This window comes from Callorhinus ursinus, unplaced genomic scaffold (genome assembly GCF_003265705.2).
Source record: "Callorhinus ursinus isolate GAN/ISIS: 27379988/994484 unplaced genomic scaffold, GSC_fseal_2.0 scaffold7, whole genome shotgun sequence".
NCBI lineage: Eukaryota > Metazoa > Chordata > Mammalia > Carnivora > Otariidae > Callorhinus > Callorhinus ursinus.
In genome coordinates this window covers 47,921,879-47,939,637 of record NW_027397069.1, presented here as the reverse complement: position 1 = coordinate 47,939,637, position 17,759 = coordinate 47,921,879, and the positions used below count along the sequence as shown (strand labels likewise).

The window sequence follows — 17,759 nt, the reverse complement described above, 5'->3', positions numbered from 1 at the left end:
AGTATAAATGTACTGGTAAATTCTGATATGTTTGCCTGGAATTTTAACCATTTCATAAGAACCTATAAAATATGCCATTTTTTAAACCTGCCATTTTGCCCATTAGTAACACAGTTTTATGAACTTTTTTAAAATTAAGATTTCAAATGTTAAAGGCACTGTTAGAAAGTCCTTATCTTGTTTAGTCTTTATCTTCTCAAAATATATTAAACCCATATCCTTAACTTATCATAGATTCTATTAAATGAAGAAATGTCACTATTAAATGAGTTACAGGATGGGCAGTTAAAAAAAAAATGACCGAGGCAATCTTTGACTCTTTGCTAAGTGCATCTTGTTAACACTTGCATGTGCTTACACGTATTTATTTTACAAAATAAGGAGGCAGGCTAATAAAAGCATGATTTCAGAAACACATAATAAAAGTTCTACTCTCATATAGGAGTCCACTGACCTTAAAAAAACAAATTCTCATAAAAGTAACTATAGAGTTAACTTTTGCAAGTTTATTTTTAAAGAGACCACACAAACCCAATAATTTCATTGGTTCTCTTCAAATAACTCATTAAAGTACCCCAGTGATAACAGACTTTTAAGGTATGATGATTTTTAAGTATGATGAAAACTGAAAAATATGAATAATCCTTCAGTGTGGTAAGCATTTCCTATGTATATGCTCAAGATCTGTTTAAAACTCCCAACTTTGAGCCCTCAGGGGTCAAAAGCACCTGCTACATAAATAAAAGTAACACAGCTTGCTAATGTCCATATAACACAAAGAGGTTAATCTTCATTAAGATAACCATGGCTGGTAAGATCTGAACCCTGCACTCAGCAGGAACCCACGACTCAATAGCCTGGCTTGCTGATGTGTCACGCAGGGTATGTTTAACCGCCAGCATCATTTACGCAGGCGTCGCGCCTTCGCTTCTGCGGGAGGTAAGGGGGCTGTTTGCTGTCACCTCCCCACCCACCCTTTTGGAGTGGTCCTGGGGAGGAGACAGCTGCTGCCCGCGGGAAGGGAAGGTGGGGGGCTTCTTGCATCTTTGGGTGGTCGGCCTGCACTCGGCTCTCTGCGCAAGGCACATACTCCACCCAACCACTGCACTCAGGGAGGACAAAAAAAAACAGTCCTTCTAAGTTCCCTGAGTGGGAACTCTCAAGAGCGCTTCAGCATTTTCCCACGCTCCCGCCGAGCCGCTGGTTCCCTTCTCCTCCAAGTCGGCCGCCGAGCTCCCCGGGAGCCCACCCTGACGGCCTCCGGCCCGGGGCCGGGAATCCCTTCCTGCCGCGCGGCGGTCCAGCTCCGCCGGCCCCGCCCCCGGGCCAGGCCCCGCCCTCACCTTGTGCCCCACGTTCCCGGGATCGCCGGCGCGCTCCTAGAGCCCCAGGCGCCCTAGCTCCTCTTCCCCACCCCGAAGCCGCCCGCCTTCCACGCCGCGCTTAGGCCCGCCTCACCTTGGTCCGGATCTGCCCCGAGGTGGACACTTTGCGGATCAGTTTCTGGGGTCCCTCTTGCTCCGCTTCGCTGTCAGACGAATCGTCTCCGGGCCCCGCCGAGGCAGCGGCGGGGGTGACCGCGGCGCCGGCCGTGGCGGTCTCTCCTCCCGCGGCGCCCGGAGGGTGGTGCTGGCCGCCGGCCCCGGCCATCCTCTCCGACTCCTGCGGGGACACAGCACCGCCCGGCGGGGGCGGCGGCGGCGGTCAGTGGGTGCGCTCGGTCCGAGCCGGGCCCAGAGCCCCGCGCCCGGCCGCAGCCGCCATCTTCCGCTCTCCCAGCCGCCCCCGCAGGGGAAGGGGCGCGGGGGATCAGACCCCTTCCCGGCAGCGGCCCTCCAGGCCCCTCCGCCCGGTTCCGGCCAGAGCGGCGAGCTCAGTGGGGCACAGGGGACGCGGACCCTGGCCCGCTTAGGGACCCCCTGCGCACCCAGCCTCGGGATGTTACAGTGTTCCTGACCCAGAATACGACCTGCACGGGTAGAGAGGGTGGGAGTGACAGAGTGACAGGGGCAACCTACCACTTCCCCCTGGGGCCTGGGGTCCCCAGGATGGACGGGAGTGGGGGGCGGGGGAGGGACAGGAAACCTCCGCAGCCCAGCCCCGCAAGCCGGGCAGTGGCTATGCTCCCTCCCTCGGCTCACGGGCACCTGGGGCAAGAACGGCCCCTGGAGTAGAAAGGGAACCTAGAGCTTCCTCCCGACTCCCTTGGGTACACCCTGCCACCCCCTAGACCTAGAATCTCTCCAGAGCCTTGGGCCTCGCCGCACAGTTCCCGCTGAATAAAAGTCCCTTCCGCCCCCCAGATGGATGGGCGCTGCCCCTTGTCCCCCGTCTCACGACCCCTCAGCGCATCTCCGATGAACCATACCTCTCCCGCCTCTGCCTCGGGGTACGGGTCCTTTCAGCTCTCCCGACCGCGGTATTTAGTTCCTGGCCCACCCCCACCTCCATCCGGCGCACACGGAAGAGAAGAGCATTTTCCGGGAGGTTCCACTCCGCTCTGAGAACTTTTCGTTCAGAAAAAGCGATCCCTTTGGCTAACAGGAAACTGGGAAGGGCGTGGAGAGAGCGCAGAAACAAGAGAGTACACGCAGCCCAAGACCACAGAGTGCAAAATAAATGTCTAAACCGAAGCGCTAACCGAGACTGCCTGGAAGAAAACAATGCACTGAAACCATGTGAACACCAGTGCCCGAGCACGAAAACATTGGAGGTCCTGGGAGAGCCACTCCCTAACCCGGACCAGAGCCGGAGGAAATGGGATCAACAGGCTGCCGCCACCCGCTCACAGCTCGTCCCAAGCGAGCTGGCTAAGCGGGCACTTGGGAATAGCAGCCTCGCGGCGGGTGTGCACGCTCAGCGTCGAAGAACCCTTGTTGGTGTGGGAGGGCTTGGGGGAGAAGACACTAAAATGACAGATTGCTCTTGTCATCCACAGAGAACTCTAAACTTAGCTGTATTTTTAAATAGGGCAAAAAGTCCCCGCCAGGCTGTAGGGACTCTTCACACTTCAGTAAAGCACTGAATCTCTTCAGCGTGTTCATGTCCTTCAGTACCCATTCCTATTTTTTCAGTTATGACCTTCTACTTTTTCAGTTGACATGACCTTTAAGGGTCCTCCAAACTAGCATTCTATTGAAGTTTTGTTTTGTTTCTTTTTAGTTGCAATCTTACTCTCAACAATAATTTGATTGCTCTGTCAAAACTAACAGTTCTAAGGGGTTATAAAAAACAATATTCAATCCCAATCCTATACATCCGCATTGCTGATTAAAATGTAAAATGTGCTGCTTTGAATCTTCAGAGACAGGAGATTGCTGCCTTGAAATACGAACTGATGGAAGCTACTTCTCCAGCTTCTGTTGTCTTCTTTAGGAAGGGAAGGAGCCAGGCAAAATAAACTTAAAGAGCCGTTATGGCTCTGTAAATATGTAATTCTAGGTCTACACAGAACATATTGTTGTGAATGGAATTCTTTAAGAGAAAAATAATCAAAATAATGGCCTTTAGCCCAACCTGTTTGGTCACTGATGAGTCCAAGGTTTGTCAGCGTAGACATGAACACCTAGCAAAGGGCATTTTGAAAGAATAAACCTAGTTCAGACTCCTCCTGTAATGAAAGTGAGACCCAAAATCATGAGCTAGGGCCAAAGTCAAAATCGTATGATTATTATGCTAATGTTCTATTCACTTTAGCACACCACATAACACAATTATTGTTTGTATTCACACTTTAGGCTTTCAAGTTTTATACAGTACCATGTTCCTAAGTCCAGGCAGAGTGATTAAACTGAAACGCACTGTTGAACACCCATGCCCATCGGGTGATCTGAAGAGGGCTGAATAGAGTTCTCATTCTGATTCAGACACTGATTGCTTAAAGATACCTTAAAACAGATTCATGTGCAAGAGCTGGGCAATAAATGCCTCAAAGTGAAGGTATTTATTACTCCATAAAAATTTAACCTCAGTTGTACCTGCTCTTCAAAGACTCCTGTAACAAGTTCTGAAACTTGGTTGTGACTTTGAAAGCATAGCCAGTCTTACACTACTCATGCTAAATAAATTATCCCTGCTCTACAGTTTCCCTAGCACATAGAACACTGAGTGAAAATAGTGTGTAGGCAAATGAAGGAATGTCACTTCATTTCCCACAAAAAGCAGTTCATGAAAACCCTCTTTTCTTCAATCACCTCTTCTGAGGAGATTGTTTCAAGTAATCCCTAATGGAAGGTACCTGATCCATTAGATTCTTCTCAGTTCTTATCCATAAACTAGAAGTTTCCAGAATGAATATCCAATCTGGATAACGGTATACCTGCAAGGCACTTCACTTCCCTTAAAAATATAATAGCAATGTCAAGAGCTCCATACTTTCAACGATTTTAATGTAGCTCAGAATGGCAACTGAAACAAATTTCAAATATGTGGTATAGTACATTATTTCTTCGATTTACAAGATTCCCTTGACTTTTTCCTTACTTGGTGTTTTTAGATTTTCAAATAATTTCTTAGATGTGTATTACATATTTCTTTTATTATTGTTACTTTGAAATCTTTGGCACATAACATATCACAAACACACTATTAAAAACTTGGACATAAGCCATGTAGACACTGCATTTGGGATGAAATGGAAACAGAAGCTACCACTAAATCAGGTTTCTACTTTATAGGGCTTCCTGCCCCGTTTAAAAAAAGAAAAATTATGACACTGAAGACGTATAAATCACAGCCAATTCTCATTGTGATACCAATTTTGTGAATATTAGCATATTCTTACTGATAGATATTTTAAATTATATTCTTATTGACCATTACCTTTAACAAAAGAGGTTTCATATCCATTTGCAACTTTTAAATCCCTTATGTTCTATGCTTTTATGTTAAACACCGAATCACAAATAGGTAGAACGCTACACTTATATACTGAAGAACCCAAGTTGGACTTTCAAACAGTAACATTCTAGGACTCATATTCCTAATCAATGGGAACCATGCAAAGAACACTGCAGGCTGAATAAGTACAGGCCTGCTTTCATTCAAACTTTATAACTACTTCCATAATATACTATCTGTTGTATATTTGAAATTTAGCATTCAAAACTTTACTCCATTAAAATTTCCTTGGTTGTTACCTGAATGAAAAAAGATTTTAGATTCATCATGCTAGCAACTACATGTACCTATGGTCATCCCTGCACCTAAGGCAAAAACCTTTTGTCATCTAGACCTAATGCACAAATATACTTATAACTTCTTATCTATATTCTGGCCCTTTTTCCTTTGAAACTCTTCCCTTTCTAATTTCCCATTAGTTTATTGAATCATTTCATCAGAGCCAAAGTAGACAAAAATCACATGGAAATAAAAACAAATTTTAGTAAGTAAAATGTACCCTAGTATCCTAGTATCACTGTCTGAGGTCTGCTGTGTAAATACGCCCACAGTTTCTGAGTTTTGGCTGGAATTCAAGCTATCCATCTCCTCACCCCCACCCCAGGATATCATCTATGAGTAAGGGTTGTTTGGCTAAATATCTTCCCTCCCACCACCAAAATATTTTCATATTGATTAGAAATTTAGGTAATGCCTCTATTTCCACTGATCTGATTACATTCCAAAGCTAGCATTAAAGAAAATACACAGAAACCTGAACGCTAACATTTATCTTCTTTTAGGCCTGATGCCATAGCTGGAGTAATGATAAGGCTAACTGTTTATTTAAATGCCCTCACTTAACTAAATAACTTCATTTTATCTCCAAATACAAAGAATTTCTTGAAGTCCAGTAGCTGACTCTCAGCTCGACATGGGTATGTTGCAAGCCAGAAGTTCTGTTCTCTTTACTGTTATTCAGCATCAATTCCTGAGATTACGTTTACTCTTCTGTCTGAATAGTTCCATGTAGAATCATATCATGTTTTAGGTTTCATCAAAAAAGAACAAGGAGAGTAAATCCTTATAGGAATGCTACTATACGCAATAAGGAGTAATTCAGGATCATTGTAATGTGAGTATTTCCTACTCAATATTAAATATTCTTATTATAAACATTTTTAATGAGTATACTTTTATGGTAAAGTATTAATCAGACAGCAGATTTTCAAGACTCCTAGTCAAAGCAGATGTTCCTTAGCCCAGGGTCTTTGAGGGTCCATAGATTGGGCTTCAGGAATTCTGATTCACCTGAAATTTTATTATTATTTTTATATGCATATTGCATAGATACATTGTGAGGAGAGACTCCATAGCTTTGGTTAGACTTTTAAAGGGATCATTGACCCAAGATAAGTTCAAGAATCCCTGATTTTGATGAATTTTGTGTCCTTTCAAAACATATTTAAACTAAGCCGATATTTCCTCCCTGAAATAATTAACATTTAAGCAATCGTCCCCCCCAATTTATCTCCCCATTTCTTGTATGTGCCACTTTTCAGTAATTTGGGTAACATTTTTTTAAGGAACTTAAATGAGAATTCTTAGACTTTGTGGTCATACACATATGACCACAGGTTTTCAAATAAAATCACTTTGTCAAAGTATCATTTCGTGCCACATATGTGAGCTCTCTGAAGATTTTTTTTTAACTATCTGAATGTCAACTCCTAACATATATGAAACAAGACATTCTGTTAAGAATGTATGCTCTGTGAGGATGTAAAGATTTGTGTCTGTGTTAACTGCTATATACAACAATCCTGGAACACAGTAGATGCCAGAGAAAATATCTGTTGAGTGAATAAAAAGGCCTTCAGTGTTTAAAGAATATAAACTCAATTTTTTAAGGAGAGTTCTGCAGTCTGGGTAAAGTGTCACAGTTCATTCACACATCTCTGTTAGGGCTCTAGTTTTAAAGGCAAATAAAGAAGCATTTTCATTTTTGTCACTTAAAGTAAAGCAACATTAAACTTTTTCTCTATTTTCCTAGGTATGAAGTAGTTCTGCCATCGGTCCCCTAAAGTAAAATACATATAACAAGGTATTTTTCACTGTGATTGGTGTTGGCTTAAAGCATCTGGGTTCAAAAGGGACTTCATATAGGAAAGTTGAAAAGTAAAAAAGTAACAAAAACAGGTCAATGAATTTAGTTCTCCATGATCTTTGATTTAAACTTCAAAACCGGATTGTATTTTTAGTTTCAAGAACAATTTAATCCCCAGTGATAACCACAATAGAAGAAGTAAGAACAGATGGGCAACCTAACAACATGTTCAAATTTACAAAAGCAGAGACAGCTGCAGATACAGATGGATCAGAGTCCAAGGACACCTCTGAAAGGTTGGGAAACAAGAGGCAGAGAAATGTATTTGGGCAAAGGAGCTGAGAATGTACATACTAGCAAAGAAAAAGGAGAACCAAGCCTGGCACCTGACCTAGACGCTCTTAACAGGCAGGGGGCCAGCCTGAGCAGACACGCAGAGTCCCTGGGAAAAGAGCATCCGAACACGTTGAACAGAACACGGGTGAGGCCAGAAATTTCAGACGAGGGTTTCCAGATAGGTTCAAGAATTTCAACCAAGACGGAGGAGCAAACATCGAGGCAGGGCGTGGAGAGCCAAAATTCGATGCCAGGGAAAAGGCAGCCCACAGAGAATTACAGGGCTCTGAGTGAGACGGGGATTCCAGGGTAGAATCCCTGGAGGGATGTGAGGTGGCTCTGACTGTCTGAGTTGAAAGAAGGAAGTTGGAGGAGTTTGAGGGAACAAATCCAAAGCCCCCCGGTCTCCTCCTCCTTATCCTCACACACACAAAACACCCGCACACGCTCCTCTCGGTCCCTAAAATTACCCAACCTCTGGGCGGCATGTGCAGTGAGATCGAGGTTAGCTTCCCGCTTCATCCCTGGCAAAACCCTAGTACCCTGGAAACCCCAGGGCCGGAGCGGCTAGCAGGAGGCGTGGCTCCAGGCGAGCAGCCGGCGCCCGCCGCGGTCCTTCGGAACCTGCGCGCCCAGGTGACGGCCAGGGCGCGGTCTCAGGAGGGAAGAGCAGTCTCCTCCGAGCCCGCACGCTGCCCCCACAGTCTGGCGTTCTCCTCTCCCTCCTCCTGCCCCCCGTGCTCTAAAATCGAGTCAAAAGTTGAGGAGTCGATGAAGCAACGGAAACGGTCCTCCGAGGGCCGTCATCAGCGGTTCGCCAGCGGCCCCTCGCAGAGAGCCTCGGCTGGCCGGACAAAGGCGCTCCGGGCGGCGCGCGAGGAGGAGCCCGGGCGGCGGAGGAAGCGCTGCCCCGGCTGGGAAGCAGCTGGGGACCTCATCCCGGGCCATTTCCTGAACGGAACCCGGCCCGGGCGGGGGGGAGCAGAGGAGAAGTGGGAGGGGGTGGGCGCGGGCGCTGTACCCACCGGTTCCTCCCAGGCCGGGCTGCGGGCGCCGGGCGCGGGGCGCACGTGCTGTGGTTCCATAGCGCCGCCCGCGCCCGCCGGCCGCCCGTGCGCAGGGACCCAGGCCCCCGCCGCCGCCGCCGCCGCCGCCGGGGCCGCTGGATGCGCTTCCCTCGCCGCGGTCCTCTCGGCCGCCGCCGCCGCCGCCGCCCCGGCTCCTGCCCGGGGCCAGCCACCGGCCCTCCCGCCGTCTCCGGCTTCCGCCGCGCTGCGCTCTCCCGCCCCCGCGCCGGTCCCTTCCTCCTCCTCCTCCTCCACCTCCTCCTCGGTCCAGCTCCGAGCGGTCCGCTCCCCGCCGCCGCTGCCACCGCCTCCCACGGCCACGGAATCCTCCCCTCGCTCCTGCCTCCGCCCCCGGCTCCCTCCCCTTTTCCTCCCCGCCCGCCCCTCCCCCCCCCGCCGCCCCCTCCCCCCAGCGGGCGGCCCGGGACGCACGTGACCCCCCTGTCAGGCCTTATAAGGCGCGGAACCGAAAGCGGCCGCCGGGTGGTCACGGGCACCGGGCGGCCCGGCGGACGCGAGCAGCCGTCCCCGGGGCCGGGCGCCGAGCCGCCGCCGGGCGCGCCGAGAGCGGCGCGGAGAGCCGGAGCTCGGCGGGTCGACGCGCTGGCCACCCGAGCGGCGGTGGCTGAGAGTCCCGGGGGACGCTTCCCGGCGCCCCTCTCCCTCTCTCCCGCTCCCGATGCCTGCAGCCCGCGCCCGCCTCCCTCCAAACGCCGGCTGCCCGGGGCTGCGGGCACCTCCCCTCCTTCGGGCGCTGAGGCTCGAAGGAAATCACACTGGACAGTTACCGACTTCAACAGAGCAAGGGAGATAACTGCACTCCAGCGCCGCTCGCCAACCAGCTGTGCCAGGGGTGGTTTATTCTTTGTGATGTTAAAAAGATTGCAGATGGGTTAGCATCTGCAGGAGGGTTTAAGCTTGAGAGAGAGTGCTTCTTTGATTCATTTTTAATGATTAACGGTTTCGTGGAAAGAAATCCGGCCACGGAGTCGATCTGCCTTCCAGTTGCAGCAGTACATTCAAATTGGAGAAAGGGACTGGCTCCCAGTGAGTGCTCAATAAATGGCAAGTCACCTCCTCCAGCCCTTTGAAAACAACGTTACAAATGGCGCTTCCGATTATCATTCTGGCGTGGAAATCGGTTTCCCTCTAGTTCCAAGCCAAGAATGGCTTTTCACGGGCTAAACCCTCTCCTGGACTTTCAGGCTCCCTCTATCAGCACCTTCCCACGGCTCTTAATCATGTCAAACACATTCACACATTTTATAAACAAACTGAAAAATTAAAAACACTTACTTGATCCAGTCTGCCTCCAGTCCTCACCTCCTCACAGCCAAGCTTTTTGGGAGATCAACGCCTGTTCTCATTATTCTCACATACATTTCTTAATCTACTACTCATTCTTCCCTGCAGAGGGACTTCCACCGAGGTGACCCTGACAAAGGCCATTTGTGGCTTTAAAAATGCCCTAAACAATGAGATTGTTGTTGTTATTTTCAGTTCTCTTTTTACTTAACCCATCTGCAGCATTTGTCATTGGGGACCTGACTTTTGTCCTTGAAACTATCCCTTCCATTGGCCCCTTGGACACTTCCGTCTCCAAGTTCTCCAGCCGTTTCTTGTTCAGCCCTCTTGCCACCTCTTACATGTTGAAGTGCCTAAATAATCTGCCCTTGATCTGTTTCTAATGCTGCCTGGTCTATGCACACCCACTCATGAATGACTTCAACTACCAACCATGTGCCGATAACTCATAAACAGCCATCCCTACCCCAGATCTCCAGTTCTGTAAAGCTGATGTCTTACCAGAAATTTCTACCCCGACATCCCATGGGCCTTAAACTCAGCTTGATTAAAACAGAAGGTAATTTTCCTGCCAGCTGGCTTTTCTCTTTTGTCTCATGCTCTCGGTAAAAGTCTTCATAATCCACCTAGTCACCCAAAGGAGAAATCTGAAAATTGTCCCAGGTTCTTTCTTCTCTCTCCCATTTGCCCCCTCCACACACCAGAACATTCCTATCACCTTCCCTCCATTTCACTGTTCTTGCCTGGTTTCAGGTCCTTTGTTTCAAGCCCCAGAAATATTTCATTTCTTTCCTTATTAGTCTCACTGTCTCAAAGCTGGTGGGACCTCCACCACTGCCATCTCTCACATTGTGGCCAAAGTAAGCCTTCTAAAATACAAAATGGAGTGGGTCATCCCCTGAATAAGCCCTTTGAATAGTCTCCCATTACCTGTAGGATGAAGTCCCAGTATCTTAGCCCGTATCTATTTCTCCAATCTCATCAAACAACTCTGAGCTCCTCACATGCAGTTTCCTGTAAGGCCACTTAATTTTATGCTGTGCTGTCTCATGGGATGTCCTTCTTCTTACTCAGCCTGTCCAAACACCTGCTCATCTTTCAGGATTCAATCTAAGAGTCGCTTCGTTATTAAATCTTTTGACCCTGCTGCAGGTTAGAACTGGCCACTCACTTGAAATGAAATGCACACCCCCCCCCACCCCATCACAATGCCTTGGAAGACTTTATTAAACTCATTTTTTAACATAGTATCCCCGACGACAAGTATTATGACAGACTTAATCTCCATTTTCCTAGTTCTCAGTAGTTTCTGACGTATCATAGGTGCTCAGTAAATGTTAAATGAATGAATTATGTGATAGAATTTGAATTACCATATTTTATGGCTATAGAAAACCAGTTTCCCGTGTATTATCTCATTTAATTTTCACAATTCTGCAAATAAAATATTATCATCTTTTATGGTGATGGAAATTGAAACTAGAAAAGAATGAAGCAATCTGCCCAAGGTGCCACTGTATAAATCGCAAAGCCAGGACTATAATCCAGTTGCCTAGGTAAATTCACTACATGTTTATCTGTCCATTGTTTTTTCACCTTAAATTCTATTTTGCACGCTACCATGGCTTTCTTTTTGTTAGTGGTTGCCTGGTATATATCTTTTCATCTCTTTATTTCCAACCATTCTGAGTCATTATGTTTTAAGTGTGTCTTGTAAACAACAGTTGAATTTTGGTAGTATTAACTCATTCTGAGAGTCTGCCTTTTAGTAGTCGATTTTAATCAGTTTTCATTTATCATGGATGTTAATTAGGGTACACGGTGATTGTAAGAAACAGATCCTTCCTCTCTGGCTCCTCCCAAGCACAATGTTTATTTCCCTCTCCTGAAACAGTCTTAGGATAAGTGGTCCAGGTTGTTAGGGCCGCTCCTTTGCTCCATATTGCTATTCCATCCCCTAGGGCATTGCCTTTATCTATGAGGGAGAAGGTGGTTAGGGGAGTTCTAGCTCAAGGAAGGAAGAAAAGAGTATAAAGGAGCACAAGCCTAACTTCTTAAGGCTTAGATCCAGAAGTGATATGCTTCTCATCTGCGCATATGGCATTGGCCAGAACTTAGTTACATGGTCATACCTAGCAGCAAGGAGGCAGGAAAATGAAGCCATTAGCTGGGCAGCCATGTTCCAACCACAACTCTATTACTATGGAAGACAGAAAACAGGTTTTGGTGAAAACTAGCATTCTCTGTTACACCAGGAATACCGTCTTTGGATTAATTACCACCAACTTCTCATGTCATATTTATTTAACTTTCTTTTTCTTTGCTTCTTGTTTGCCCTTTTCTTGCTTTCTATTCCATTAATTGAATTTTCTTTCATTTGCTCTTTTTCTAAACACTCCTACTGTTTTGGAATTTTTACCTTTGATTTCAATTCTCAGTGGTTACCCTTAAAATATTAACGTTTATACTTAACATCCAAGATTCCATCAATATCTTCAACCCCTTCCTTTAAAGATGATCTTAAACAAACAAAAATAAATAGAACACCTTAGTTCGCAATTCCTTTCCTATAAACTCTGTATTGCTATCTAGTATTTTTTAATTCCCCATGTATTTTTTAGTTCTTCACTAAATTAGTCATCACCATTACTATTTTTATAATTATTTAATTAATTTTCCCAACATAGTTTATCAGTGTTTTTCTTACTATTCGCTTTTTGTATCTCATCCTTTCCTTCTGGGCTCAATTTATGTTTTGGTGAAATATGTTCTTCAGTATTTTTCTTCATCGTATTTGCGAGTAAAATTCTCTGTTTCATCTCTCACTCTCATTTTATTTTCTCTCACATTCTTGAATCAGAATTTCGTTAGCTGAGGAATTCTAAGTTGACAACCATGGACTCCAACACCTCGATGGTACTGTTTCATTACCTTCTGGCATCTACTGTTTGGTGATAGAAGTCTGGTCAGTCTCAATATTATTCCTTTATAGATTTTTTTTCACCAGAGTAACTTAATATTTTCTCTTTTTTTTTCCCCCCAGTTGATGCTTACATTAGTGATTTGTGTCTAGGTAGATTTTGTTTTTTAGATAGCTTCTTCAGGGCTCAATATTCATCTTCAGCCTGAAGACTCGGGTCCTTCTTCAGTTTTGGACAATTTTCAGCCTTTGGGTACTTCAAATATTCCTTGCCCCCCACCCCCACTCCCACCCCATGCATTTTTTTCCTCTATTTTATCTTTCTGGAACTCCTATTAGGTAAGAGTTTCTCTTTTTCTTCCACATTTCCGCTCTTTTTCTCTGTGCTGCTCTTGGGTAATTTTCTCAGATCCCTTTGATTCTCTCTCAGATTCTCTTTGCAGCTGTATTATATACTCTTTAATATGGACATTGAATTTTAATTTATTTACATTTCCAAAACTTTCATTTCTTTTGTTTTCAAATCTACCTGCTCTTTTTTTTTCATAATATCTTACTTTTGTCCTAGAGTCTATTCTTTCCTTTATCCTTTGAACATTTTAAACACATTTATTTAAAGTCTTTCAAATTGCTCTAATAGAGCACACTTACCACGATGCACACTGAGTACTGTATAGAATTATTGAATCACTATATTGTACACCCGAAACTAATATAACACTGTATGTTAACTATACTAGAATTAAAATTAAAAACCTAATTTAAAAATTGTTCTAATATCTATAGTTAACAGAGTGTAAATTCTCCCATTTGTTGCACTAGCTGAGTCACAACTGTGGTGGCATGTTTCCTTGTGTGCTTTATTATGTTTTACTGTGAGCTTCTCTTGAATGGGACTTGTTTTCCATGATGGTTGTGCATCCTCTGTGAGGTATTACATTTGACTCAGGGACCTCCAGGTTTTCCTGGCTCACTTAATGTCTGGCAGTGGATGCTGGAAAGCTCAAACAGATGAAGGCTGCACAGCCCAGGGCTCCTTAGGTCTCTCTCTGTTTCTAAGAGGCTTCTCCACAACTCCTCGGTATGGTGGCTTCCAGATATCTGGATTGACTTCTTATATATAGGATTAGGGCTCCTAATGCGTATGTCAAGAAAGAGTAAGCCAGATGGGTGCTGTATTCTATTATGAACTCACCTCCGAAATCACATAGTATCATTTTCACCAAGTGAATTGAATAGAGTTGTCACAAAACCCTGCTCAGTTGCAAGGATATGGAACATACGGACCTCAAACTTGTCAGTGGGAGGAGTATCCGAAACATTTTATGAGGAACGTTTGGGATGAGATGTATACATTTGTGCAGTCCTCTTGGGAACATCCAATCTACCACAGTGGTATATCTCAGTAAATTTCAGTGTCATGTTTCTGGGCAACCAGAGGTTCACTCTCAGATTAGATTATATTCATAGAGGGATATTCCTTCTCTCTGACCTAGCACCTGGAGAACATGAGTTATCATCCATGAAGAAGCCAGCCAACTAAAATGCGGGCATAGAGTCTTCTTCACATTGAAGAAGCACAGAGCTGCACGATCCCACTGCCCTGGCAGAATCTTTTATGGAGCATATTGGAGTCTAACAAAACCTCCCATAGAAATCACCTGACAAAGACCCTCTACTTAAGGTCTGTACTTGAAGCAAGTTTACAAACAGATTACATCTTAGTAATAATGTACCTACCTGAAGCAGGAAATAGAAATCACAGCCTTTGTTCCACTTTGTCAGAGTAATGTGGGGCACACAAAAAGAAGAGCAATAGCAAACCCAACTCTGTGGCTCACATTAGCCGTTATCCCTGCTGCCGTAATAAAGAGACCCTTTGTGGTTTTTCACGCAGCAGGGCGCCGGGGGTGTTCTCTACTTATTACAGACCACAACTTAGGCGTACGAATTCTACAGATGATTTTATGTCACCCTTCGTCCCCATCCCGCACAACTGCAAGAGAAAAACACTGAAAAAAACCAAACATCTGTTGACTAAATATAAGGATATAAAATATAAGGATACTAAAAATAGAATTAAGTGAAAAGGCATACTAAAGGATACTAAAAATACTAAAAATATAAGGATACAAGAAATACAATTAAGTGAAAAGGCAGGTTTTAAAACGTACCATATAAAATATGTAAATATTATGTCACTATGTATTATAGAAGTTTGGCAGGATATACCTCAAAGAGGTTAGTGATTATTCGTGGGCAGGTGGGTTCCATAATCGCACGTATTTGTCCTTTCCTGTTTTGTTTGATGTCTGGTAGGATTATGCATATACTTTGATTTTCTTATCTTCCCACAATAAGTATTTATTGCTTTGAGAGAAAATTATGAATAAATGATCATAACTAAATTAATAAAAATCAACATATTTAGGGAAATTTGAATCCTTAAATGCATAAGAGAGAGACATATATAGGGACTGGGGAATAAGGCAGAGGAAAAGTGAAAATAACCGGGGCTAGGGCTATGTCTTCTAGGCCGGATGAGGGTGAAGAATTGGGTCTGGAGTTAAAATAAAATGTGACAAATTTCATTGTGATTCAAACTGGCAAATTGTGAGATTCCCACCGAGTGAGCAGAGCCAAGGATGGGGCATTTGTGATCCCTGAGAATACAGTCAGTGGACTTCATCTGGGTGGTGGCAGGTGCCCAGCCACTTCAGATTCAAGGGCAGAGTTCTAGATCCTGGGAAGAGGGCTGTCAAGAACCAAGTGGCAGGAATTGAGCCAAAGCAAAATGCTGGAAACTGGGACAAGGGACATGAAGGGAGCTCCGACCGGGTGGCCCAGCACCCAGTTCAGTGGTCCTCGGGGAGATGGGGCAGGGGCCAAGAGGCTAGAGGGCAACGGGGGCCAATGATCAGTGGTGGCTTCCACACTGGGTGATAGGGCAGTGAATTTGAATAAAACTACCCCAGATTAAGGGACTGATGTTTCTACAGTGGTTTTCTCAGAGAGGGTTAAGAGGATTTTCTTTTGGAAAGCTATGCAAGGAAGAGATGAAGGCAAAAAGAGTGAGGTTTGGCACCTTGTTTTTGAGGAACACTAACACTGAGTGAAAAGCACGTGGGATTTGCTGGGAAAGAGAACTGTGCTCCAACTTCTGCACTTCTATTTATTCACCTTGAGACCTTGGGTGAGTCGCTTCCTTCATTGTAAAATGAGCATAACGATACTAATTTCTCAGTACTGTGTGAGGGATAAGGGAAATGCTGTACTAAAAATGTCTGGCATAATATACGGGTTTTTTTACAAACACCACTGAAAAGGAAAAGAAATGAGGGGAATATGACTTTTATGTCCCACATGTTAGATGAGGAACACCACCCCACATCCCCTCATGGGGATGTCATATAGTCTTTGAAACTAGCAGCTACTGGAATTAGAAAACCATCCATTTTTTTTTAAAGCTTCAACACCACAGGTTTTTAAAACTTTTTAGATAAGTGGCACTTTAGTTTTAATCATCACAACAACCCTATGAGATAATTATTATTGTCCCCATTTTACAGATGAGGAGACTAAGGTTCAGGGATTAAGCAAATTGCCTATGGTCACAGAATTCGTCAGAGATCGAGAGCCAGCATGGGGAGTTCTCACCACATAAGAGTCCCATCAGAGAGGTGGAAGAAGAATCAGGAAATCGAGAGACCAGTAAGGAAAACGGACCACATACACTTCAAGACTTTTGTGGGGGGGATTATTAGTTAGTGTCGTTTCATAGCATAGGGAAGCGAACGTGTGTTTAGGCAAGTGGGAAGGCACGAGCAGAGGGGCCATGACGAATGCCAAAGAGAGAGAGACTAATTCCTGGGGAGAGGTCTGATGCACAGGTTGAGGAATAAGGCTTATAGAACTCCGTTTCTTCAGAGCCAAGAATAAAGGAGCCAAGGAAGAGGAACACACCTTACAGGTTAACTGTTGTTATGACCTGACTGGCGTCTAGGTCTAAAGTGTGTTTTCTTTCCTGTTACCCCAGGATACAGCAATCGCCCTCAGGAAAAATGTCATAGACTGGGGCGCCTGGGTGGCTCAGATGGTTGGGCGTCTGCCTTCGGCTCAGGTCATGATCCCAGGGTCCTGGGATCGAGTCCCGCATCGGGCTCCCTGCTCCTTGGGAGCATGCTTCTCCCTCTGCCTCTCTCTCTCTCTCTCTCTCTCATGAATAAATAAATGAATTAAAAAAAAGGGGGGGACTGTTTAAAAAAATGTCATAGACTGGCTGGGGCCATTCTTGGTCCTCCCTTTTCCCAGACTCTTGCACGTGATGCCCACTTTCCTGGACACTTTCTTTTGTTTGCTTTCCTTGGACTCTGCTTCCAGCTCCACCACCTTCCCACCCAGCCAGGGGCCTGGGCCAGTCTACCTAGGAACCCCTTCCTCTCCTTTACCTTTCCTACTCTAGCTTTGTTAGCCCAGATAGGGACCTGGAGGATCACAGGCAGAGAAGGGGACGGCACCTCAAGAGTCTTTCCTGACCCCGCTGACATGCCTCACGCCTGTTGCAAGTGGGTCCCAGTTGTACCCAAGCCCAGAGCAAAGTGCATGCCATTCTGTCTGTCCGCTCCTGCTTCTCTCCCTTACATACCCCCGCTCCTACGGACACTCACGGGAGTGCACCTAGTCAGGCTGGTGGCCGTCTGGGGTCACAAGGTTGGTGGCCGAAGAGGATGGTGGGGGCGGGGGGGGGAAGCGCTTGGGGAGTGGGGCTGTTTGCATTTAGTCTTCATGGGGGTGGGGGGGTGCCCTGTAGCAAGTCAGAGAGGGTATCTATCATAGGGCCACTAACTTCGATGTGAAAATCATTGAATGACACCTCTGCTTTTTGTGTCACTAAGAGAGTGCGTCAGTACCTTACCTTTTAAGTTCTCCACCAGGAAGAGTTTATTGGACACCTATCCTGTGCAAATCATTAACATTGGCTCGTTCAGGAATCACGTTACACAGTTCTCACTAGCTAAGTGTCTCTGGTCACAAGATGTGGAACTTTTAGAACTTTACAAACTGTTAGGCTGAAGTTAAAGTCGTTCGTTTAATGTCGTATTTATCATTTTAACGTTTTTGAATGTGTTAAAGGGAAATATTTTTA

The 17,759-nt window shown here is 45.4% G+C and overlaps 1 protein-coding gene across 7 annotated transcripts in view; it reads right to left on the bottom strand.

Annotated features, from left to right (window-relative positions):
* The window catches only part of DGKH (diacylglycerol kinase eta), a 176,820-nt gene extending 167,117 nt beyond the window's left edge, over positions 1-9,703 (bottom strand). For 4 of the 7 annotated variants that reach the window (XR_012378791.1, XM_025874825.2, XM_073894496.1 and 1 more), the window contains exons 1-2: positions 8,347-8,591; positions 1,459-1,662 (exon numbers count right to left, since the gene is read on the bottom strand). Coding sequence is in view for 6 of the 7 variants with exons in the window: in XM_025874825.2 (XP_025730610.1) it covers positions 1,459-1,662; positions 8,347-8,406 (264 nt within the window). In the remaining variant the exon portion in view is untranslated. Of the gene's footprint in view, positions 1-1,458; positions 1,663-2,368; positions 3,046-8,346; positions 8,592-9,684 lie in introns of those variants that run through there. The other 3 variants (XM_073894495.1, XM_073894498.1, XM_073894494.1) reach the window with 3 other exon arrangements.
* Positions 9,704-17,759: the final 8,056 nt, after the last annotated feature.